The 20,175-nt window shown below is 41.7% G+C and overlaps 2 protein-coding genes across 2 annotated transcripts in view; both read left to right on the forward strand.

The window, feature by feature from the left end:
* LOC118239329 (zinc finger protein 805-like) overlaps positions 1 to 20,175 on the forward strand; it is a 573,173-nt gene that overhangs the window by 106,847 nt on the left and 446,151 nt on the right. The window lies entirely within an intron of this gene.
* On the forward strand, positions 8,865 to 9,803 carry LOC100761528 (olfactory receptor 5). The gene has a single exon (XM_027430825.1). The coding sequence runs from the start codon at positions 8,865 to 8,867 to the stop codon at positions 9,801 to 9,803; it is 939 nt and encodes a 312-aa protein (XP_027286626.1).

The following is a 20,175-nucleotide window of genomic DNA, read 5'->3' on the forward strand; positions in this document are numbered from 1 at the left end:
GAGAACGTGGTGTAGAAAAGGAGATGTTATTGGGACCCCATGGGGGAGTTGGAGGACGGAAATGAGGGCTGGATGTGTGCAAGATATTTTGTATACATGTACAAATATCAAAGAATAAATAAAATTAAAACTCCAAATCCCATCTGCATTGAACACACACAGACTTGTTATTCCAATATTTTGTAAGAAATACATTATAAGCAATATCATGTAGCCTTCCTATTCTATTGGATATACAAGCAGCTAGGAGAATATACATAGACTGTCTGCTAATACTGCCCCAAATGGCAGCAGGTTTCTAGAAGGTTGTGGAACTGGGGGGCAGGCCTTGAGGTTTGAAGAAGGTTCAACTCCACTTCCTGTCTGATTTTTCCTGACTGTACCTGAAATGTGATCAGCCACCCACGCTCTGGGGTCATGCCTTCACCACCATGATGGACGGAGTCTCTTTCTTAGCTGTCAGTTGATGGTTGTCAATTATTCACTCACAACAAGAAGGAAATGAACTCATCTACCCCTGAGAGCTGACTACCTCACACCTTGCAGGTGAGCCATCCCAGTCTTCTTGGAGTATGGTGTGGCTCAGCTTTCACACACAGCATCGTATGCCCTTCCCAACCCTCAAAGAACTGCTGTGGGATGTTCTTTCTGTCGCTGTGAATATGTTTTACTCTCATTGGTTAATATTAAGGCTGATTTGGCCTATAGAAAGGCAGAAAAAGGCTAGGTGGAAAAGTCAAACTGAAAAGACACAGAAGAAGAAGGCTTGAGTCAGGAGATTCCAGCCAGCTGCCAGAGCAACAAGACTTGCTGGTAAAATGTAGCTTAATAAAAATTGTTTAATTTGTAAGAGCTAGTTAGTAATGAGTCTGAGCTATAGGCTGAGCATTTTGTAATTAATATAAGCTTTTGTGTGATTGTTTGGGACCTGGTCGTCAGGAGAAAAGAAAACCTGCTTACATTTACAAACAACTACAAAGTTTGGTTGCATTTTTCGGTAATGTCCTCCTGCAGAGCCCCATGCTGGTCTCAAACTCAAGCTCCTCCTACCTCGGTCTCCTAGGATTACAGCCATGCACCATCACACTAGGCCACCACTGCAATTTCAATGACTCCCTTAGTAAATTTAAATTAACCTTACATAATCTGTTGCTTTATACTCAATAAATGCTTGCCAAGAGGATGAATGATGGATGAGTGTCCTATGTAGTTTGCTTTTCTGTTGCTGGGACAAAACAAGCTGATGAAAAGGAAGGTAGGAGAGAAAAGTATTTATTTGGTAGGTCACAGTCTGTCACTCTAGGAAATCAGGGCAGGAACTCCAGGCAGGAACCCTGAGGCAGCAACCATGGCAGAATGTTGTTTATTGGCTCCTGCTCTTTGCTCTCATATACATCTCAGGGATGTCTTCCTGGGGTGGTGCCACCCATGTTGTCTTGGACCACCCACATCAATCATCTATAGAGACAATTTTGCACAGTCATACTCACAGGCCAGGCTGATCTATACAATTCCTTATTGTGTTCCCTCTTCCTAAGGGACTCTAGGTCTTGGCAATTGACAACAAAAAGGAACAAGCATGCTGGCTGTCCATATCTACTGATCAGTATATATTTTTTGTAGATCTTAGATCTCTTTTCAGATTGGCAAGGAGGTAGTCAGGGATCTAGAACAGTTAGTCACCTGGAGTTCTAACAATAAACTCATTTGTGTTGTTTGAATCACTGATACTGTCTAGCGTCTACAATGCTTTTCATCCTGTAAAACAGAAACCTTGTATCCAATATTCACTCTTCTGCTTCTTCATGGTGCCAGCAACTGTAATTCTACTCTATGTGCCTAGAAACTTGACTCCTTTGGGTAATCCATACAGGAGGAACTGTACAGTGTTCATTTTTTTGTGATCAGGCATTATGCTCACTCTGACATCAAAGTCCAGCCTTGTAATAATATATACAAGAATTTCTTCCCTTTTAATGGCTAAATAATTACACATTACATGAATTTATCCCATTTTCTTCATTAAACTTCTTTCTCTACATTCAACATGAAAATCACAGCCTAGGAGGTGGTAGTGTAAGCCTTTAATTCCAGCACTTGGTGGGGGGTAGAGACAGGCACATTCTCTGAGTTCAAGGCCAACCTGGTATACAAAGGAAGACACAGGACAGTCAAGGCCATACAGAGAAACTCTGTCTCAAAAAAACCGAAAACAAAATTTGCAATCTCTCCGGCCTACAGCCTGAGTTCAAAATCAGCCAGGGCAACTTATGGAGACTCTGTCTCAAAATAAAAAAATAAGATGACATGCGTGCACTATTGTCTTTTGGGTTCCTTGATTTGAATTTCCTTGTGACTTAGCTCACTTTTTGATCATTGCTGTGTGATACTCATTGCTTTTAGATGCATTTACATTACAAGTCTGTAGGGTTGGTTCTAAGTCTAGTTGAAGCCCACAGATAAGAGACCATCTTCTAGGACCTAATGGTCGCTGGTTATAGCAATTACCATGGCTGTTTCTATCAGAAAAGACTCAGCTTACCAAATTGACTACGTATGACAGAAATGCATCATTGTAAGAGAAACTTCAGGTAAATGAACTAACCACAGAGAGAGTGGTTTGAAGAAGAATTGGGCTAAAATCTTGGCTACAAGGCTAATATTCTGTTGTTGCATGCTTCTAATGCCAGGACTTGGGAGATGGAGCCAGGAGGATCATGGATTCAAGGTCATTCTCAGCTACATGTAAAGTTCGAAGCCAACCTAGGCTACACAAGATCCTGTCTCAGGATAACAAATAATTCTGCTTACATCAATACTAATTTATGAAAATATTTCTCCTATAAATGTGTCCTTAGTATGAAAAATAACTGAACTCTTACTGCTTTACTATGTGTCTTAGTCACTGGTCTATTGCTGTGAAGAGACACTATGACTAAGGCAACTCCTATGAAAGAAGACATTTATTTGGGGGCTGGGTTATGGTTTCAGAGGTTTAGTACAATATCATCATGATGGGAAACACAGTGGGAGCATGGTGCCACTTATGGCACTGGAGCAGTAGCTGAGAGCCACATCCTGATCTATAGGCTGACAGAGAGAGAGAGAGAGAGAGAGAGAGAGAGAGACAGACAGACAGACAGACAGACAGAGAGATACAAACAGACACACACAGATAGAGATAGAGTGATAGAGATATAGATAGATAAAACCCCCCCCACAGAGAGAGAGACAGAGACACAGAGAGACAGAGTCAGAGACAGAGTAGAGAGAGAGAGCCAGACACATACACACACAGATAGAATGATATATATATATATATATATATATATATATATATATACACATACACACACACACACATACACACACACACATATATATATGAGAGAGAAACCAACCATTCCTGGGGAAATGTTAAGACAGGGAATCAATGGCAGACCAAAGTAAAGAGACTACCAAAGCCCAACGTGGTGAACCTGTGAATTTTACTGAGTTTACTTACAGGGGTAGAAATGACTCAAAGACAGCTCGCATCAACAAATCCTACCCCAGCATGGCTGATGGTGCACTAAGTCAGGAATTCTGGAGCTCACTCCACAACTTTTCAGACAATTCAACAGATGAGAGTTTCTCTGAGGTACTTCAGCCTGACATGAGCATCTTCTAGGCCACCAGTTCTCAACCTTCCTAATGCTGTGACCCTTTAATACCGTTCCTCGTGTTGTGGTGACCCCAGTCATTAAATTATTTGCATTGCTATTTCATAGATGTAATTTTGCTCCTTTTAGAAATCATAATGGAAATTTCGTATATTTCTGATGGTCTTTAGTGACCTCTTTGAAGGGGTTGTACGACCCCAAGGAGGTCTTAATCCACAGGTTGAGAATCACTGTTCTGTGTAGATCATATTGTTACAGCATGTCTCTAAGCAGTCCTTACTGCTTGTGTGTGCTTTAGTAGGGAGTAGCCTAGTGTGTTTGTTCAGTTTCAAGGACTTCCTGAAGCTTTTGAAGTGTTTACTTGCTGGGTGCGTTTTCTCTCTCTCTCTCTCTCTCTCTCTCTCTCTCTCTCTCTCTCTCTCTCTCTCTCTCTCTCTGTTTGCCTGTGTGTGTGTGTGTGTGTGTGTGCAGAGGGCAGTAGACAGCATTAAATCTCTCAGGACTGGAGTTACTAGCAGTTGTGGGCTTAGTAATGTAGGTGTTTGGAGCTGAGCTTTGATTCTCTGCAAGAACAGCAAACATTCTTAGCCTATGAGTTATCTCTCTGGCCACTGAGAGCATTTATTTAAAACTTGTACCTATGATCTAATATGTATCCATTCTAGGGAATGTTTCCTGACTTGTGCTGGATGAAGGCAGCCTCAGGAAGTCTCATGGCCATTAAATTTTTGTCACCAGTTTTCTGTAGGATATAAAACGATCATATTTAAGTGGAGACCACCTTGGAAACTCATTGAGCATATTGGTGTAACTGCGGGTCAACTTGGGAGATGCTGGAGTATACAGGAAGTGCAGGCCTAACTGCAGCTGAGACTCCATGTTGCAGCTTCTGTGAGGTCATTTTCTATGATGGGGTGGGAGACTGTGGTGATGGAGCTTTTGGGGGGCCACCCACACCCCTGTAAGTAGACGCTCACCCACTTTTATCAGTAAACGAATGAAGCCATTAGTTTGCCGGGTTGGACTGTAGTTGCGTCTTTACATTGGTCTGTAATTGATGTCCTATCTGGGGTGAATAGACATTTGTTCATGTCTCCCTGGGAAAATTTAATGATGCCTGCCTTCCTCTATGCCACCCTCATTTTCTGGTTCCATTTTCATATCAACTGTTACCAGGGACCTTGGGGGCTGGGACAAATGTCAGATTTATTCCCATGTTCCTGGCACACATGGAACCTTTCGTCATGCAGAAGAAGATGGCTGTTTCCTTGTCAACATGGTGGAAAAACACTCCAGACTGGGCATGCCTTTGCCCTCTTCTGCAAGCCTAACAGCTTTTTCTCATTTAGAAAAAAAAACAAGTCTCTTCCATCTGTTGTTAAATTCCACAGAGACTTAGGGCAGTCTCAGAGATCCTCAGCCCTGGCTTAAGCTAGCCTCTGTGTGTTTCCTGCCCATGAGTACAGAGGCGACTTGGAATTGTCCAGACAGCAAGCTCGGATATACACTGGGTGAAGGGATGAAGAGAGGCTAGGACTCCTGGTTCAGAACCAAGGACAGTGCTGCTCACAAGTTCTCCAGGAAATGCCCTGGCCCACTGAGTGCTGGATTGTTTGACTTCGTTGCTGAGAAGTCATCTGCGTAGATGCTCAGACCATCTCATCACTGATCAGAGACCCTAGGAGGAGAACACTTTACTCAAGCTCCTAGGTAAGTGAACTGGAGACCTCACATTGCTGAGCCTGGAGAAGGAAGAAAGGAAGGAAGGCGATGAGAGAATTGCTGCTTTAGAGTCATGTACTGTGTCAGGTGCCCTGTCCAATCTTGTTTTATATCAACAAATTCTCACTTCAGCTTATATATAGTTATATACACAACCCTTATTTTGAGGATGGAGAAACTGAATACCGTCAAGCCTACATTGACAAAAAACAAAACAAAACAAAACAAAACAGGCTGGCAGACAAGTTTTAGGATCTTGAATCTTAGTCCCCAGTCACATAATTCTGAACCCCAACTTCTTTCTACCATAACAAGGTTTCTCTTGAGGATGAGTGAAACAGAGTATGTGGACTGAGAGGTGAAAAATGGAACTTGCATTTTTAACTAGCTGAGGGACTCTGGTCAAAGTGTGGTAATACATTTTTGTGTGGGCTGTGCAGCTTCTTTTCAGTTCGTCCACACATTTACTGTTTTTTTTTTCTGTTTTCTTTCTAGTTGCCTATTGATGAATTTGTTGACTTGTGTGTGCATATATGTGCCCCGGCACATGTGTGAAGGTCAGAGGTCAACTTGCAGGAGCCAGTTCTCTCCTTTCATCATGTGGGCCCCAGGGATCAAACTCAAGCTGTCAAGTGATGTGGAAAAAGCTTTAACCTGCCGAGCTTAACTTTTTCCTGGTTGCCTTCTATACAGTCCCAGAATCGAGTTCTGAGGCCAGGAGAAAGTGTTTTTCAGTACCTCTTCACACATGTGTAGAGAGAAGCAATGGTCATTAGCTTCAGAGTCGGGTAGAGCCTGGCTTGGTTGCTGGATTTGCTGCTTGCAATCTGAGTGTTCTCGGTCAGGATTCATCCCCACTCTGGGGCTTGATTCCTTTGTCTGCAAAGTGTATGCAGTAACATCCCACTCCCAAAATGCTTTGCAACCTGGCTTCATAAAACATTGTACTTTCCATAAAAATGAGATTTATACTTGGATGCATATGAGGCTCTAGAGGGGCATATGAGTTCTATAATCACAGCTATTAATATCTAATGGTGAAGTCCAGGTCTATTTGACCCTTACCTGATGGGGGAGGTGTAAATTTTCAAAGAAGATAATCACACTTGCTTTTAAAAAAATCTATGAAGTGCCAGATGGCTTGGAGTAAGCCATCCAGGTTTAGCCAACAATGAAGAAGAAAACAGTAAACTCTTGTCTGGGGCCAAGTCTTGCTTATTTCTCTGTTCTCACTGTGCCTTCCTGGGGGTCATCTCACAGTGTTGATGGTGGAGGCATGGTTATAGGATGAAACCACTCTCCAAGATCTGGATTATGCACTACACAATTCCAAAGCAGTTTTAAAACTGGAATACGACTCTGTGGTGTTATCAATGGGATAGTCACTGGAAAAACGTCCATCCCAGTGACCCATGGAAAATAAAATACAATTTGATATAACCATTCAGTGCAGCTGTGAGCAAGAACACCTTCTCTAGAATATCACCGTAGCTGGTTCTCTAACATATGGTGTTCATGTTACTATTACTTTCAAATTAGCAGGAAATCAAGCTCAAGAGTCAGGAAGATGAGAATTATGCTGTTTCTCAGTGTGTCCAGGAAATGACCAACCTCCACAGTGTTAATGGACACTTATACAGGGGTTGGTAAAAATTATAAAAAATACTGATACCTCTTTCTATAAAACTTTGTTTTTCATTTTCTTGTGCCACCTCCACCACAGCTCATGAAAATCAATATCATTTAATTTTTAGTTCTACAGAGGAAAACCTGGTGCTTGAATAAATACACAGCATGTTGAGAATTGCAATACTCAGAGAACAATTTCTGACTCAAGAGCAGTTTTCCAGCTGTGCCACAATGTGTCTCTTCTAACTCAGTAACCATCAGTGCTGGCATGGTGGCTCACATCTGTACTCCCAGCATGTGGGAAGCTTGCTGTGAGTTAAAAGGTCATCCTGGTTTACACAGTGAGTTCTTAGGACATCCTGGACCACAAAGTGAGACGCCATTTAAAGTAAACTCAAAAACCAAGCACAGATAATTCAATGACCGTTGCAAATTGAGCCCGAGTCCAGGTGATCTTGAATCCATTTATTGTGAGGCCTCTGGAAGGAGTGATTGATGCTTAGAAAGCCACTTGTGATCCATCATGCATTATGTAAGAGTATTACAGCACATTATATGAGCGTCCTTGACTGAGTGTGGAGGACAGAATCCTAAGTAAGACCAACATCAATCAAAGCAATCTTGCCCTTAGGAGGCTTACAAACTAGTTAGAGAGAAAATGATCAATGAAAAGAATACCAGGAATTGAATTTTCCCCTTAGATATGCTCATTTTATTTTAAGTGTGTTTTAGGTATGTTTTTGCCTGTATGTATCTATGGGTGTCAAAAGCATGCCTGGTATTTGTGGAAGTCAGTAAAAGACATTAGATAGCTAGGAACTGGAGTTGTGGGTGGTTGTGTGCCATCACGTGGGTTCTAGGAACCAAACCCAGGTCCTTTACAACAACAGCCAGTGCTCTTAATCCCTGAGCCGTCTCTCCAGACTCTTCCCATTAATTTAAACCAATAGCAGTCACTTTGCAAGGAAGAATGAAGGACAGGAATAAGGAATAATGACACAAGATTTGATATGAGGCTTTTGAGACGTCTATCTGGAGACAACACTTTAAACTGAGAAGTAAGAATGTCAAGTGTTTTCCAGGCAAAAGGAACCACACGTGGGAATTTCCTGGGGTTAAAAGGAGCTCGGAGCACTTGAAGACATAGGAAGGGAACCATGCTGTCTCCGTGGATGTGCAAAGGACTTAAACCCAAAATCATTTGGGATTGGAGTGTTAGAGGCTAGAACAGAGCACTGTAATATTGGGTGTGGTTCATATGTCAGTAATCCTGGCACTCAGGAGATGGAGAAAGGATGATCAGAGTTCAAGATCATTGTTAGCTACTTAATGAGTTCAAGGTCAGGCTGTGCTACCAGAGACAGTATCTCAAGGAGGAGGAGGAGGAGGAATTGTATTGTGGAGGATATCCATTAGAATAATAATAATAATATATGGGCATTTTTAAGGAGAAAGGAGTAATCTTATATCAGGCATGTTTTGGAACAACACCACTGGATGATACACAAAGCCTTTTATAGGTCAAATTTGAAGCAGAAAAGATAAAATAAGCAGTGATATCAGGACTGGTGAAATGGTTCAGACAGCAAAGGTGCCTGTAGTCAAGATAGATGAACTGAGTTTGATCCCTGGCACCTACACGGGGGAAGGAGAGTACTGACTCCAGCAACCAAGAGCCTTATGACGCTCACACTCATACCCCAGATACTCTCCAAAATACATAAACATAGTAACAGTTTTTAAAGAAGCGATTTGTGCAGTTGTGATAATACCATGGGTCTTGGGTGGGATAAGGTATAGAGGGAAAGAGATTTGGAAAAAAGGCTCCCTACAGATATATCTTGTTTTCAGATGGAGAAGTCACTGGAATTGGGCAACATGACCAGAGTCCAAGAGTTTGTCCTACTGGGCTTGTCCACAAGGCTGGGGATAAGGGACGCCCTGTTTGTCGTCTTCCTGGCTCTCTACCTGCTGACGCTCCTGGAGAACACTCTCATCATTTACCTCATCTGCAGTCACAGCGAGCTCCACAAGCCTATGTACTTCTTCCTGGGCAACCTCAGCTGCCTGGAGATGTGCTACGTGTCGGTCACCATGCCCACCCTACTCATGGGGCTGTGGACGGGGCCCTGCCATGTTCCATTCACAGGTTGCATGACCCAACTCTTCTTCTTCATCTCTCTCATCTGCACAGAGTGCACCCTCCTGGCCTCCATGGCCTATGACCGCTATGTGGCCATCTGCCGCCCGCTGCACTACCCACTGCTCATGAGGCCCCAGGTCTGCCTGGGCTTAGCCTTGTCTTCGTGGCTGGGTGGCTTGCTGGTATCCGTGATCAAAACAGCATGCATTGCAAGCCTGTCCTACTGTGGTCCCAATGTCCTCAACCACTTCTTCTGCGATGTCTCTCCCCTTCTGAACTTGTCTTGCACCCACGTGGCCCTCACAGAGCTGGTAGATTTCATGTCAGCCATTGTCATCCTCTGGGGTTCGCTCCTTGTGGCCATGGCCTCCTATGCGGCCATTGGTAGGACAGTTCTGGGCATGCCATCAGCTGCTGCCCGGCACAAAGCCTTCTCTACCTGTGCCTCCCACTTGGTTGTAGTGGGCATCTTTTACTCAGCCACTATCTTCATCTATGCCCGCCCTAGCCGCATAGAAGCCATGGACCTCAATAAGGTGTTGTCTGTTGTCTACACTGTGGTGACCCCCATGTGCAACCCCTTCATCTACTGTCTGAGGAACAGGGAGGTGCAATCAGCTTTCCGTAGAACCATGCGCTGGTCCTGAGGTTGACAAGGTACTTAAGACCGTGAGGTGAGACATCAATTTACATACACCCCACTTTTGGGCTAAGATATGATTCACGTGCCATCTCTTCACCTTTTAAAAATATGCAGCTCTGAATATTTTCGCAAAGTAGTACAACCATCATCAATGTGTAATTTCATCACTCCTGGAAAAATACCTGTATATATTGGAAGTCATTTTCTGTGGTATCTCGACTCCTAAAAAAAAATCACCAATCTACTTTCTATTTGCATAGATCTTCCTGTTTTTGATATTTTGTAGGCAGGGAATTATGCAATGCCACCTCGAACAGAAGACTCTTTCACAGTTCATAGTTTGTGAATATTATAGCAGGCATCAGTGATTTATTTATTTTCACGACCTAATTATATATATCTGTTTGTCTATTCATTGACAGATAGTAGTTTGGCTGTTTCCATTATTGGGCTATGGTGAGTTGGTATGTCTGTGAACACTTATTCATAATTTTAAAAGGTTTTATTCTTATTTATTTATTTATTCCTGTGTGTGTAAGAACATGTATGTGTGTATTTATGTATTATGCATGTGTGTATGTATGTATGTATGTATGTATGTATGTATGTATGTATGTATACATGCAGATCCCTGTGGAGGTCAGAAGCAGATGTTGGGTCTCTCAGAGCTACAGTTACAGGTTGTTGTGAGCAGTCTGATGTAAGTTCTATAAACTGAACTCCAGTTCTCTGCATGATCAGCAAGTGCTCTTAACCCCTGAGCTGTCTTTCTAGCTTCATAATTCATAACTTTTGAGTGGAAGTACATTTCTTGTTCCCTGTTTTTTATGTGGAAAGTTTATTGGGGGAATGGAGAGAGAGAGAGAGAGAGAGAGAGAGAGAGAGAGAGAGAGAGAGAGAGAGATCGCCTTTCTTATTCTCTTATTCTTATACCCAGGTGTAGAATTGCTGAGCTGGCCATAAGTTAACTGAATAGCTGACTTTTTGAGGTAACTGACAAACTATTTGGCAAAATGTTTAATGCCTTACTTTTAAGATAAACTTTATTTCAAGACAGGGTTTCTCTTTGAAACAGTCCTGACTATCCAGGAGCTCACTCTGTACACCAGGCTGACTGACCTGCCTCCACTTCCCAAGTACTGGGATTAAAAGTGTGAGCCACCACTGCTTTTAAGTTACTTTTAAAACATACTTTTAAGTTACTTAAGATACATATCTTAAATTTATATATGCGTTTTATGTCTCTCACACATATATCTTCTGCAGGGACGAAGGGTATCAGCGAGACCAATCGGGGACAGAGATGGGAATGGTGAAGAACAAAGTGTATATGAAAATGTCATAATAAAGCCATTACTTTATTCTAACTTAAAACATTGTCTGTAAGAACCCTGTACAAATATATGTCAAGGTGGGTGGTGGTATTTATAAGCATAGAATTAATAGCCGAGACAATAAGTGTTCACTGAATCTAAAGACCTCATTGGCCCTCACAGAATACGTTAAATAGAAAAATCACACCATCACTGTATCCTGTTGGGGAACATTAAGCTGATTCTCACATCCTGACCTTGTTAGGTTTTAAAAAGATGAACATACGCTTGTGTATTCCTGGTGATATACCAAATTGTTTAAACTTTCTGGGACAATAACCTACTCGCCAGTATAAAATGTTCCAAACTGGTGGCAAACCTTGACCTGGTGCCCTCACTAATGTGAGTATTTTGTAAGACAATTCAAGCACTAGAGTGAAGAAAAAGAAAAAAAGATGTTGACTGTAACATTGTGTCAAGTGTGTGAAACCAGAATGAATGGTAACACTCACCAATGAGACTGGATGTGTTATGCTAACTCCAGATAGTTCAATGTGATATAATAAAGGATTAATTGTAGTTCTATGTGTTGATAAAATGTATGAGAAGTTTGTAACTTGAAATTTAAATTTTAGAGTAAAAGCATAATTTTAAAATATTTGAATAGGAAGCCTTTAAACAATGATGATATACATCTAATATGCATTTTCATAGGGATTTAAGAAACCAAGAACAATTAAAGTCAGCATGAACTTTTACTTGTAGACTTGAATAATAACAAAGTAACAACCAAAACTGATGCAATTTTCAGGGGAAATACGACAGTATGCATTACATATGTGAGTGTGTATGAATGCTGGCTAAGAACATGACTGAAATTTTTGCAAAGAAAATAAGTTAGACTATTTGATATGCCTGTGAGCATGTTTGCAACACTTTGTGTTTTTAAAAAAGATTCATTTATTTATTTATTGTGTTGTGTGGGTGTGTGCGTGCATGCCTCTCTCTCTCTCTGAGTGTGTGTGTGTGTGTGTGTGTGTGTGTGTGTGTGTGTGTGTGTGTGTGCACGCACACATGTGCAGGTGCTCTCAGTGGCCAGAAGACGGTGTCAGGGCACCAGACTCACCTGGAGCTGGAGTTACAAGTGGTTATGAGCTACCGAACTCAGGTCATCTTTAAGAAATAAAAATAAATAAATGGGAAAAATAAACCCAGCTTCATCAGTATGCTTATGTTTCAGTTTTAAGAAAATACATTTGGAGGGTGAGGATATAACTCGGTTGGCCGAGCAGCTGCCTGGCAAGCACGAAGTCTGGGTTTGAGCCCCAGCCCTATGTAAATGGAGTGTGAGGTGCATGCCTGTAATCTCAGAGCCTGGGAGGTGGAGGCGGAAGGATCTGGAGTTTAAGGTCACCTTTGACTACACAGTGACTTCAGAAGTAGTCTAGGCTACATGAAACTCTCTCAAAAACAAATTTTAAAAATGCAATTTCTATATAAGAACTAGAATAGGTTTTAGAGATTATTGCCTTAAATTTTTAAGAATGGTTATCTTAGTGTGGGAGACCACAGGAGGCATTGCTTCTTACACAGCTGCCTGCTGTCAGCTTTTTGTGCTAAGCATGCATTTCTCTTATAATAAAGTATTTTTATGATATTTTACAATACCCAGCTAGTGATGCTGAGAGATGTTTTCGTTTTCTTTGGGTCAGTAGAATTCCTGCCTCTTTTTTCTTGTTTTGTACCAAGCACACATGTTCCTGGGATACCCACTGAGGCCAAGTTTATATGGACATCCTACAAAATAGTTCCAAATCTCCAGATCCTCTGACTTTCTGCACATGGCACGTCACTTGCCACTTATTACAAGATTTCATACATGTCTTTTGTAGGTTCTGTGCCCTTCCGTATCTTGGGAGCGACTTGAGAGTGATAATTGGAGTTTACAGACATGTTTGATGCCAGTGTCTGACACAAGGCCTTGGTCCTGTAAGGAGTTGCAAATTGTCTGGGAACTGATTTGGAGCCGGTGCTGCCTTTGTTTGGGTCACCCTCACAAGCCCCAGTACAACCTGATGAAAAGTTTCACTTGAATTTTTGCTCCAAACCCACAGAGATTAAGAGCCCTCTAAGGCCCAGCTTTTGGTTTTAAGTGGGCCCTTCTGCTTGTATTTGGCTGGAAGAACAGAACTCTCTTGACAACACAAAAGTAGAGAAATGTGGAGAGCCTAGTTGAGAATTCATTGCCTGGAACTAAAGATAACTTTGCCAAATACTTGGCTTTGAATTCATTGTCCAACAACATAAGTCCTTGGCATCTTCACTATGTCCAGGCAAGAAACTGACATTATTAAAGACGAAGAAGCAAGACTGCTTTACCTTAATAGAGAGGTAAGAAGGTACAATCTCATGCTTTCAAGGATAACAAAAAGTTTTCTCTCCTATAGGTTGTCTGTAGATGCTAGAACAGCCTAAATGATAAACAGCTTCATTGGAATGACTCCATAGCAACCATAGAATTCAAGACCATCTGTGAAACCAGAAAGGACGTTGAAGGGTAGATTAGCTGGATGGGAGACTAAAAGGAAGAAATGGGAACATGTGAATATGTTCAAAATACATAATATATTTTTAAAATTTTGTTTATTTACTTTATTTTATTGGTATTTTGCCTGTATGTTTATCTGTATGATGGTGTTGGATCCTGGAGTTAAACAGTCAGTTGTAAGCTTCCATGTGGGTCCTAAGAATTGAACCGGGGGGGGGGTAGACTGGGGGGGGGTGGGGGAGGAGGGCTGGGGGTGAGGGGAGGGAGAGGGAGAAGGGACTTGAAATAAGCTTGTTCCCTAACTAGAACTAATAAAAAAAAAAGAATTGAACCGTCGTCTGGAAGAGCAGTCAGTGCTCTTAACCACTGAATCATCTCTCCAACCCTACGTAATATATTTTAAAGCAGCTGTCCACACCTACTTTAACACTGTGTGCAATGAATATGTATACCAATAAGATATTTTTAGAAAGAAATAAAGGGATATCATCTGTATGCTACAGATGAATATGTGAACTTTGTAAGGCCAGAGCCTATGCAGACAGAGTTGGATTAGGACCAGCTTAGTGTCACTGACAAGCTCTGTTCTTAAATTGGCAGTATATTTCAAGCTAAAAGTCATAAAATCAACTTATTGGGTCAACGATACTACTAAACAATATTGGGTCAATAATAATATTAAAATAGCACAGAATAGAACGTCCTTATTCATGTCTGTCATAAGTGAAGATGCTGTGGTATAAAGGTGAGTGTCGTTAAACTTTTAAAAAGTGTCCTTGGTGTTTATGTATGCATGTCATTGTGTTTATGATGGAAAATGCTTTCTTCTTCTTATCCATAGAAAATAATATATGGAGCATACTGTGTCTTGCCATGTCTAATTCACCCAATATCTGACAAACAGGCAACAGGTAAAAGCTATGATGTAGTGTCCTTTTGTAATAGATAATTCAAAAGACTGTACTGTTAGATCTGGGTATGATCCCTCATGCCTGTAATCCCAGGAATCAGGAGGCAGAGACAGAGCTCAAGGCTATTACTTTCACTATATAATGAGTCTGAATGCAGCATGGACTACAATAGATCCAATTTCACCTTTAAAACACCCTTGACTCATCCCAGATCACCAAGTACCTTTTGAAATACTGTCATCATTTTTGAAAAATCAGTCAGGATCATAGGGCATCTTGTTTTATCTGAGAGGCAAGGTAATGTAGAGAAGTCTTCAGGAGAAGTTGTGTCAGCGTCAGAGTGTATATAGAGGAAAGTATGGAAGAGAAACGACCAAGGGATAAGTAGACCAGAGAAGACAATCTTTCCAACTGTGGAGGAAATGTCTGTAGGGGAAGATTAGCAGGAATTAGTTTCAGAACCACGGACAGCTCCAGGAACCCAGCCACGGCCCGCGGGGCGCACTGCCAGGAACCCCGACACAGTTTCAGCACCGGGGACAGCTCCAGGGGACCCGCTCACCTCCTGGAGTTTCAGGTACAGGACATTTCTGCTGGTTAGGTGTCAGGAGGATCCATGCTGACAGGTACAAAAGCTGGTGGCCTGAAAAGCACTTTTAGCATTGTCTTCGCTTCTCAATAGGCTTGTTCGGAAGAAGTATTGAGCTTTTGTATTTATAGAAAATATTTTTTAATTAAAAGTTATTTTAATTTGTGGGTGTACTTATATTTTATGGAGGGCAGAGGACAACTTGTGAGTTGGTTCTCTTTTGTGTGTTTGGGTCATTAGGCTGGGTGGCGAGTGTCTTTACTCACCGAACCATCTTGCTGGCTTAACAATATTTTTCAAATTTTATTATTATTACTTTTATTATTATTATTATTGTTGTTGTTGTTGTTGTTGTTGTTTTGTGCATAATGCATCAGGGGGCATGCAGACACATGCATGCTGCAGCATACATGTAGGCATTAAAGGACACCTTTCGTCAGATCTTTGTTGTATCAAGGATTCCAGGAACGGACGGAACTCAGGTTGTCAGGCTGAGCCGTCTTTCCAGCCACTAAACTTCTTTTTTTTTTTTTGCAGTTTTATTTTACATAAGTGATCAATACCAGTTGCATGCTTAGGTGTCTTTCTGTTTGCTCAGGAGTTATGTTTCTGAGGTTGCTTAGACCCATTTACTTACAAATGTAAGCACTCCATTATATAATCAGGTCTTGGTTTATGTATCCGTCTTATTGCTGGACGTTTGCAATGTTGAGAGGCTTCTTTTTGGGGGTGGGGGGGTACCAAAAAGTGATGCTTTTCGTGTGACTCCTCACGTAGCAGCCACACTCTAAAATTTGTTAGATGTTGGCTACTACTACATTTCCCGGAGTCTAGGCTCCCACCAAAGCGTGTGAGACAACCGTAAGGCGCAGCTGAATGTGTTCAAATGTTCACATTTGTGACAGACAGCTCTCTGGCTGCAAAAACTGGTATTTCATTCCAGCTTCTGCTTCCTTGTTTACTCATAAGGCGAGAAAATTTCCTAGTTTTAAGTTATTAGTTATTTTTTGGCCAAAATATGTCTTTAGGGCAGTGGTTCTCAATCTGTGGGTTGTGACCCCTTTGGGGGTCACTTTACCAGGTTTCTCACAGTCAGATATTTACACTATTATTCATAACAGCAGCAAATTTACAGTTATGAAGTAGCAACAAAATAATTTTATGGTGGGGGTCACCACAACGTGAGGAACCGTATTAAAGGACCACAGCGTTAGGAGGGTTGAGAGCAACTGCTCTAGGACTTTGTCTCATTTTTGAAAATTATTATTAACTGGAGAAGAACCTGTTTCCCACACCAACCAACCAATGTCTTTGTAACATGCACCAGGGACATTTCCCCAGCTTGTGATTTTTTTTTTTATCTCTGGTAATCAGAATTTCTTTAGATCATGCAACTTTTTAAATTTTAAGAGGCAGATGCTGCGTGAAATCTTTTAAAATTTCACCCTTTTATTGAAAATAGAATCTTTGCACAGAAAATATATCCAAAATAAGGTTTTCCCCAGTTCCTCCCCATCTCTTCTCCCCTTTCTGCCTCTCACTAGAAAAGAGCTAATATTAAAAATGTGATAACATAACATATAATAGGAGAAAACAAAAACTGTCACACCAAAGGCAGACAGGACAGTCCAACAGAAGGAAAAGAGACCAAGAGAAGCCACAGGAATCTGTGACCCACTCATTCACACACTCAGGGATCCCATAAAAACACTAAACTGGAAGCCATAATGAATAAGCAGAAGACGTAGTGTGGACCGGTGCAAGCCCTGCTGCCTCAGTCTCTGTGAGTTCATGTGAGCATTAACGAGACAGATGTTTTAAGTGCTTTCCCTTTGCTGTCATTGTTGTTTTATGTACACCAAAGGCCACGAAGACAGGCTTCCCTGCACTGTTTTATAAAATTTTAGAGTTTTTTTGTTATGCATAAGCACACTAAATTTTGACAGTTTCACGCAGGTATACAATGTGGTGTGGACAGGTTCGCCCTGGTTGCTCTCTCTCATCCTCCTCACTCTCCTGACTATACCCATTCTTTCTTCCCAACTGGATCCTTCCTACTTTCAGGTCATACTTTTTGTGCAGTTTTATCTGCTTCAGACAGGGTCACACAGGGCTCCTTCCCATCCTCCAGCAATCTCTCTCCCCACTATTTTTGTGATGCTGTGTGTGACTTCTCTAGCCATACACAGAAGCGTCTTCTTTTGCAGTTGGTGCCAGTTAATACAGAAACTCGTAACTGGCCCAAATGCTTAGGATAAATGACTGTTCAGTGTTCACCTCTGCAAGGGGACATCTGCATTGCGTTTATTTTTTTCTTTTTAACTTTTTTATTTTATTTTATTAGTTCAAATTAGGAACAAGCTTGCTTCACATGTCAATCCCTTCTCCCTCTCCCTCCCCTCCCCCCAACATCCCACCTGCCCCTAGCCATCCCCCTCCACTCCCCAGGCAGGGTAAGGCCCTCAAAGGGGCTCCCCAAAGTCTACCACATCATCCTGGGCCAGGCCTAGGCCCTTCTCCATGTGTCCAGGCCAAGAGAGCATCCCTTCACATGGGATGGGCTCTCAAAATCCCTTCTTTTTTTTTAAGACCTTACATATTTAATACAGTGCATTACCCCTGTACAAATGGAAAAAAAATTAAGTTCAACATTTCTAGACCAATATGGCTGTTAATTTTTGTACAATGCCAACTCAACACGGTAAACTGGGATACTTTTTTTCCAAAGTTGACAGCACAGCTAAAGTTTCCAAAAATTCAAATTATATATATATTTATTATATAAAAATTGCACAAATTGCGTGTGTGTGTGTGTGTGTGTGTGTGTGTGTGTGTGTGTGTGTGTGTGTGTAAGAGAGAGATAGAGACACAGAGAGAAAGATGTAGGCGTTTTCTTTATTATTTATTTTGTTGTGGATAACTAATTGTCCAGGAACAGACTTTCCCAATCCATGGGGAGTGCTTTCCAACCATTTCAATACTCAGCTGTTCTATTTTTCTTTCTTATCATTCAAGATTAAGTTTAGGTTTTACTTTCCTGCCCAATGAATTGTTCTTTGACTCTTAAAATAGCCTTCTCTGGGCCTGGACAACTATATACATCTTCAGCCCCCCCACTTTTTCTTTAGCATTTATACTCTGAAACTCTCTCTCTCTCTCTCTCTCTCTCTCTCTCTGTGTGTGTGTGTGTGTGTGTACATGTGTGTGTACATGTGTGTGCTCATGTGTGCATTCATGTGGAGGCCATAGGTTGATAGTGGGTGACTTCTCAAGTCTCTCTCCATTGTAGCTTTAGAGACAGGGTCCCTCACTGGCCTGTGGGTGACCAGTTTGGCTAAGCTATCAGGGCCAGTGAACTCCAGGGACTCACCCAATTCTGTGTGACTACTCCCCAGCGCCTACTATCTCATTTTTACATTTGACCTTCTATTTGAGTTTTTTGTCTCTCATTGCCTAGAATATAAAAATTTCAAGAAGTTGCCAACATTCATTTTTTTTTCACCATTTTATTTCAAGCACCTGGTACAGATTATATGCTAGATATTTGCTGCTGAATGGGCTGAAACACTGTACTGCCCATGCTTGACACTGAATCCCATAGTGTTAGCACAGGGCAGGACCTGTCACGATTCCTTTGAACAAGCTACTTACGATTCATGAGCTCCAGTACAGTCACATGTATGCATGGTTGGATCAAAGCCTATACATCTAAAGCAGTAAAAACAAACCTGGTGTTTATTTGGAATACCCTGCAGACCTTAAATTATGCACAGTAATGTTTCTTCCCTCTAAAAAGACTTCTGAGCATGGTGGAGCTATCTCAATGGATAAAAGTGTTTGTTTAGCACATGGACCTGAGTTTGGATACGCAGCACACACATAAAAAGCCTGGTGTGGCTGCAGGTGCTTGTAACCCCAGCATGGAAAGACAGATACAGGTGAATCCTGAGCGCTCACTGGCCAGTCCTCCTGCTAGAGACTGTGAGCTGATAGTTCAGTGAGAAGCCCTGTCTTAAGGCAAAAAGGTGGAGAGCGGTTGAGGAAGACACCCGATGCTCTACTCTGGACTCTGCCTTACGCATTTATGGGTGCATATGTACACCCATGTACATGCAAAACACACACATACACACATACATATGCATGCACAGACACACGCACACACCTATGCACATACATATGCACAGAGCAACAGAAACACACCACACACACACACACACACACACACACACACACGCACGCACGCACGCACGCACAGTATTGCCATTCTGGAAGGATTTCCTTCACCCAGACTTTATGAGTCTTGGTTGCTGTACTGTTCGAACAGAGATGAGGAGCTGGAAATACAGCGTAATGCTTAAGAGCTCTTGTTGCTTTTGCAGAGGGCACAGGTGTCATTTTTCAGCACCTGCATGGCAACTCACGGCCATCCCAGTTTCAGGTGCATTATATCGACCTCCGTGGGTAGCAGGCATTCACACGAAGTGCATGCATGTGTTCTGGCTAAATACTCATACTCATAAAATAAATAAATCTAGAAGCTCTCCTCTTCCCAAATTGTGCTTCACCTGCGTGGCCCTCACAGAGCCGGTCAACTTCATTCCTGACACTGGCATCTTCTGTGGGTCATGTCGTCACGGAGGAAAATTCTCTTGGAAAGATTATTACTCTGGAATCTTTTTCTAGCAGTGACACATTTCCTTTAACAATGAGCCCAGTTAAGAGAGATAAACGTAGAAACGACTGTTGTAAGTCTTCTCTTACTTAAAATAGTGCACACAACTTCCGAGATCTTGGAAGGGTCTTGAAGAAAGAAATCTGACCCAGAAACAATCATCTCAAGGTCATTAAAAGTAAGAAAATAACCACCACTCCTTGTTTTATAAAACACATTCTCATTTATTGTTATACTTAAATATCACATAAAGGGGTTGGGTTGTGGCTCCATAGTACAGCACTTATCTAAGGCCCTGGGTACAATTTTCAGCAGGAAAAAGCAAAAAACAAAGAAAACA

The sequence above is a fragment of the Cricetulus griseus genome, chromosome 9 (genome assembly GCF_003668045.3).
Source record: "Cricetulus griseus strain 17A/GY chromosome 9, alternate assembly CriGri-PICRH-1.0, whole genome shotgun sequence".
Classification (NCBI taxonomy): Eukaryota; Metazoa; Chordata; class Mammalia; order Rodentia; family Cricetidae; genus Cricetulus; species Cricetulus griseus.

What these genes read in the sequence shown, in the direction of transcription:
- LOC100761528 (XM_027430825.1), top strand. Translation starts at nt 8,865, where the DNA reads ATGGAGAAGTCACTGGAATTGGGCAACATGACCAGAGTCCAAGAGTTT.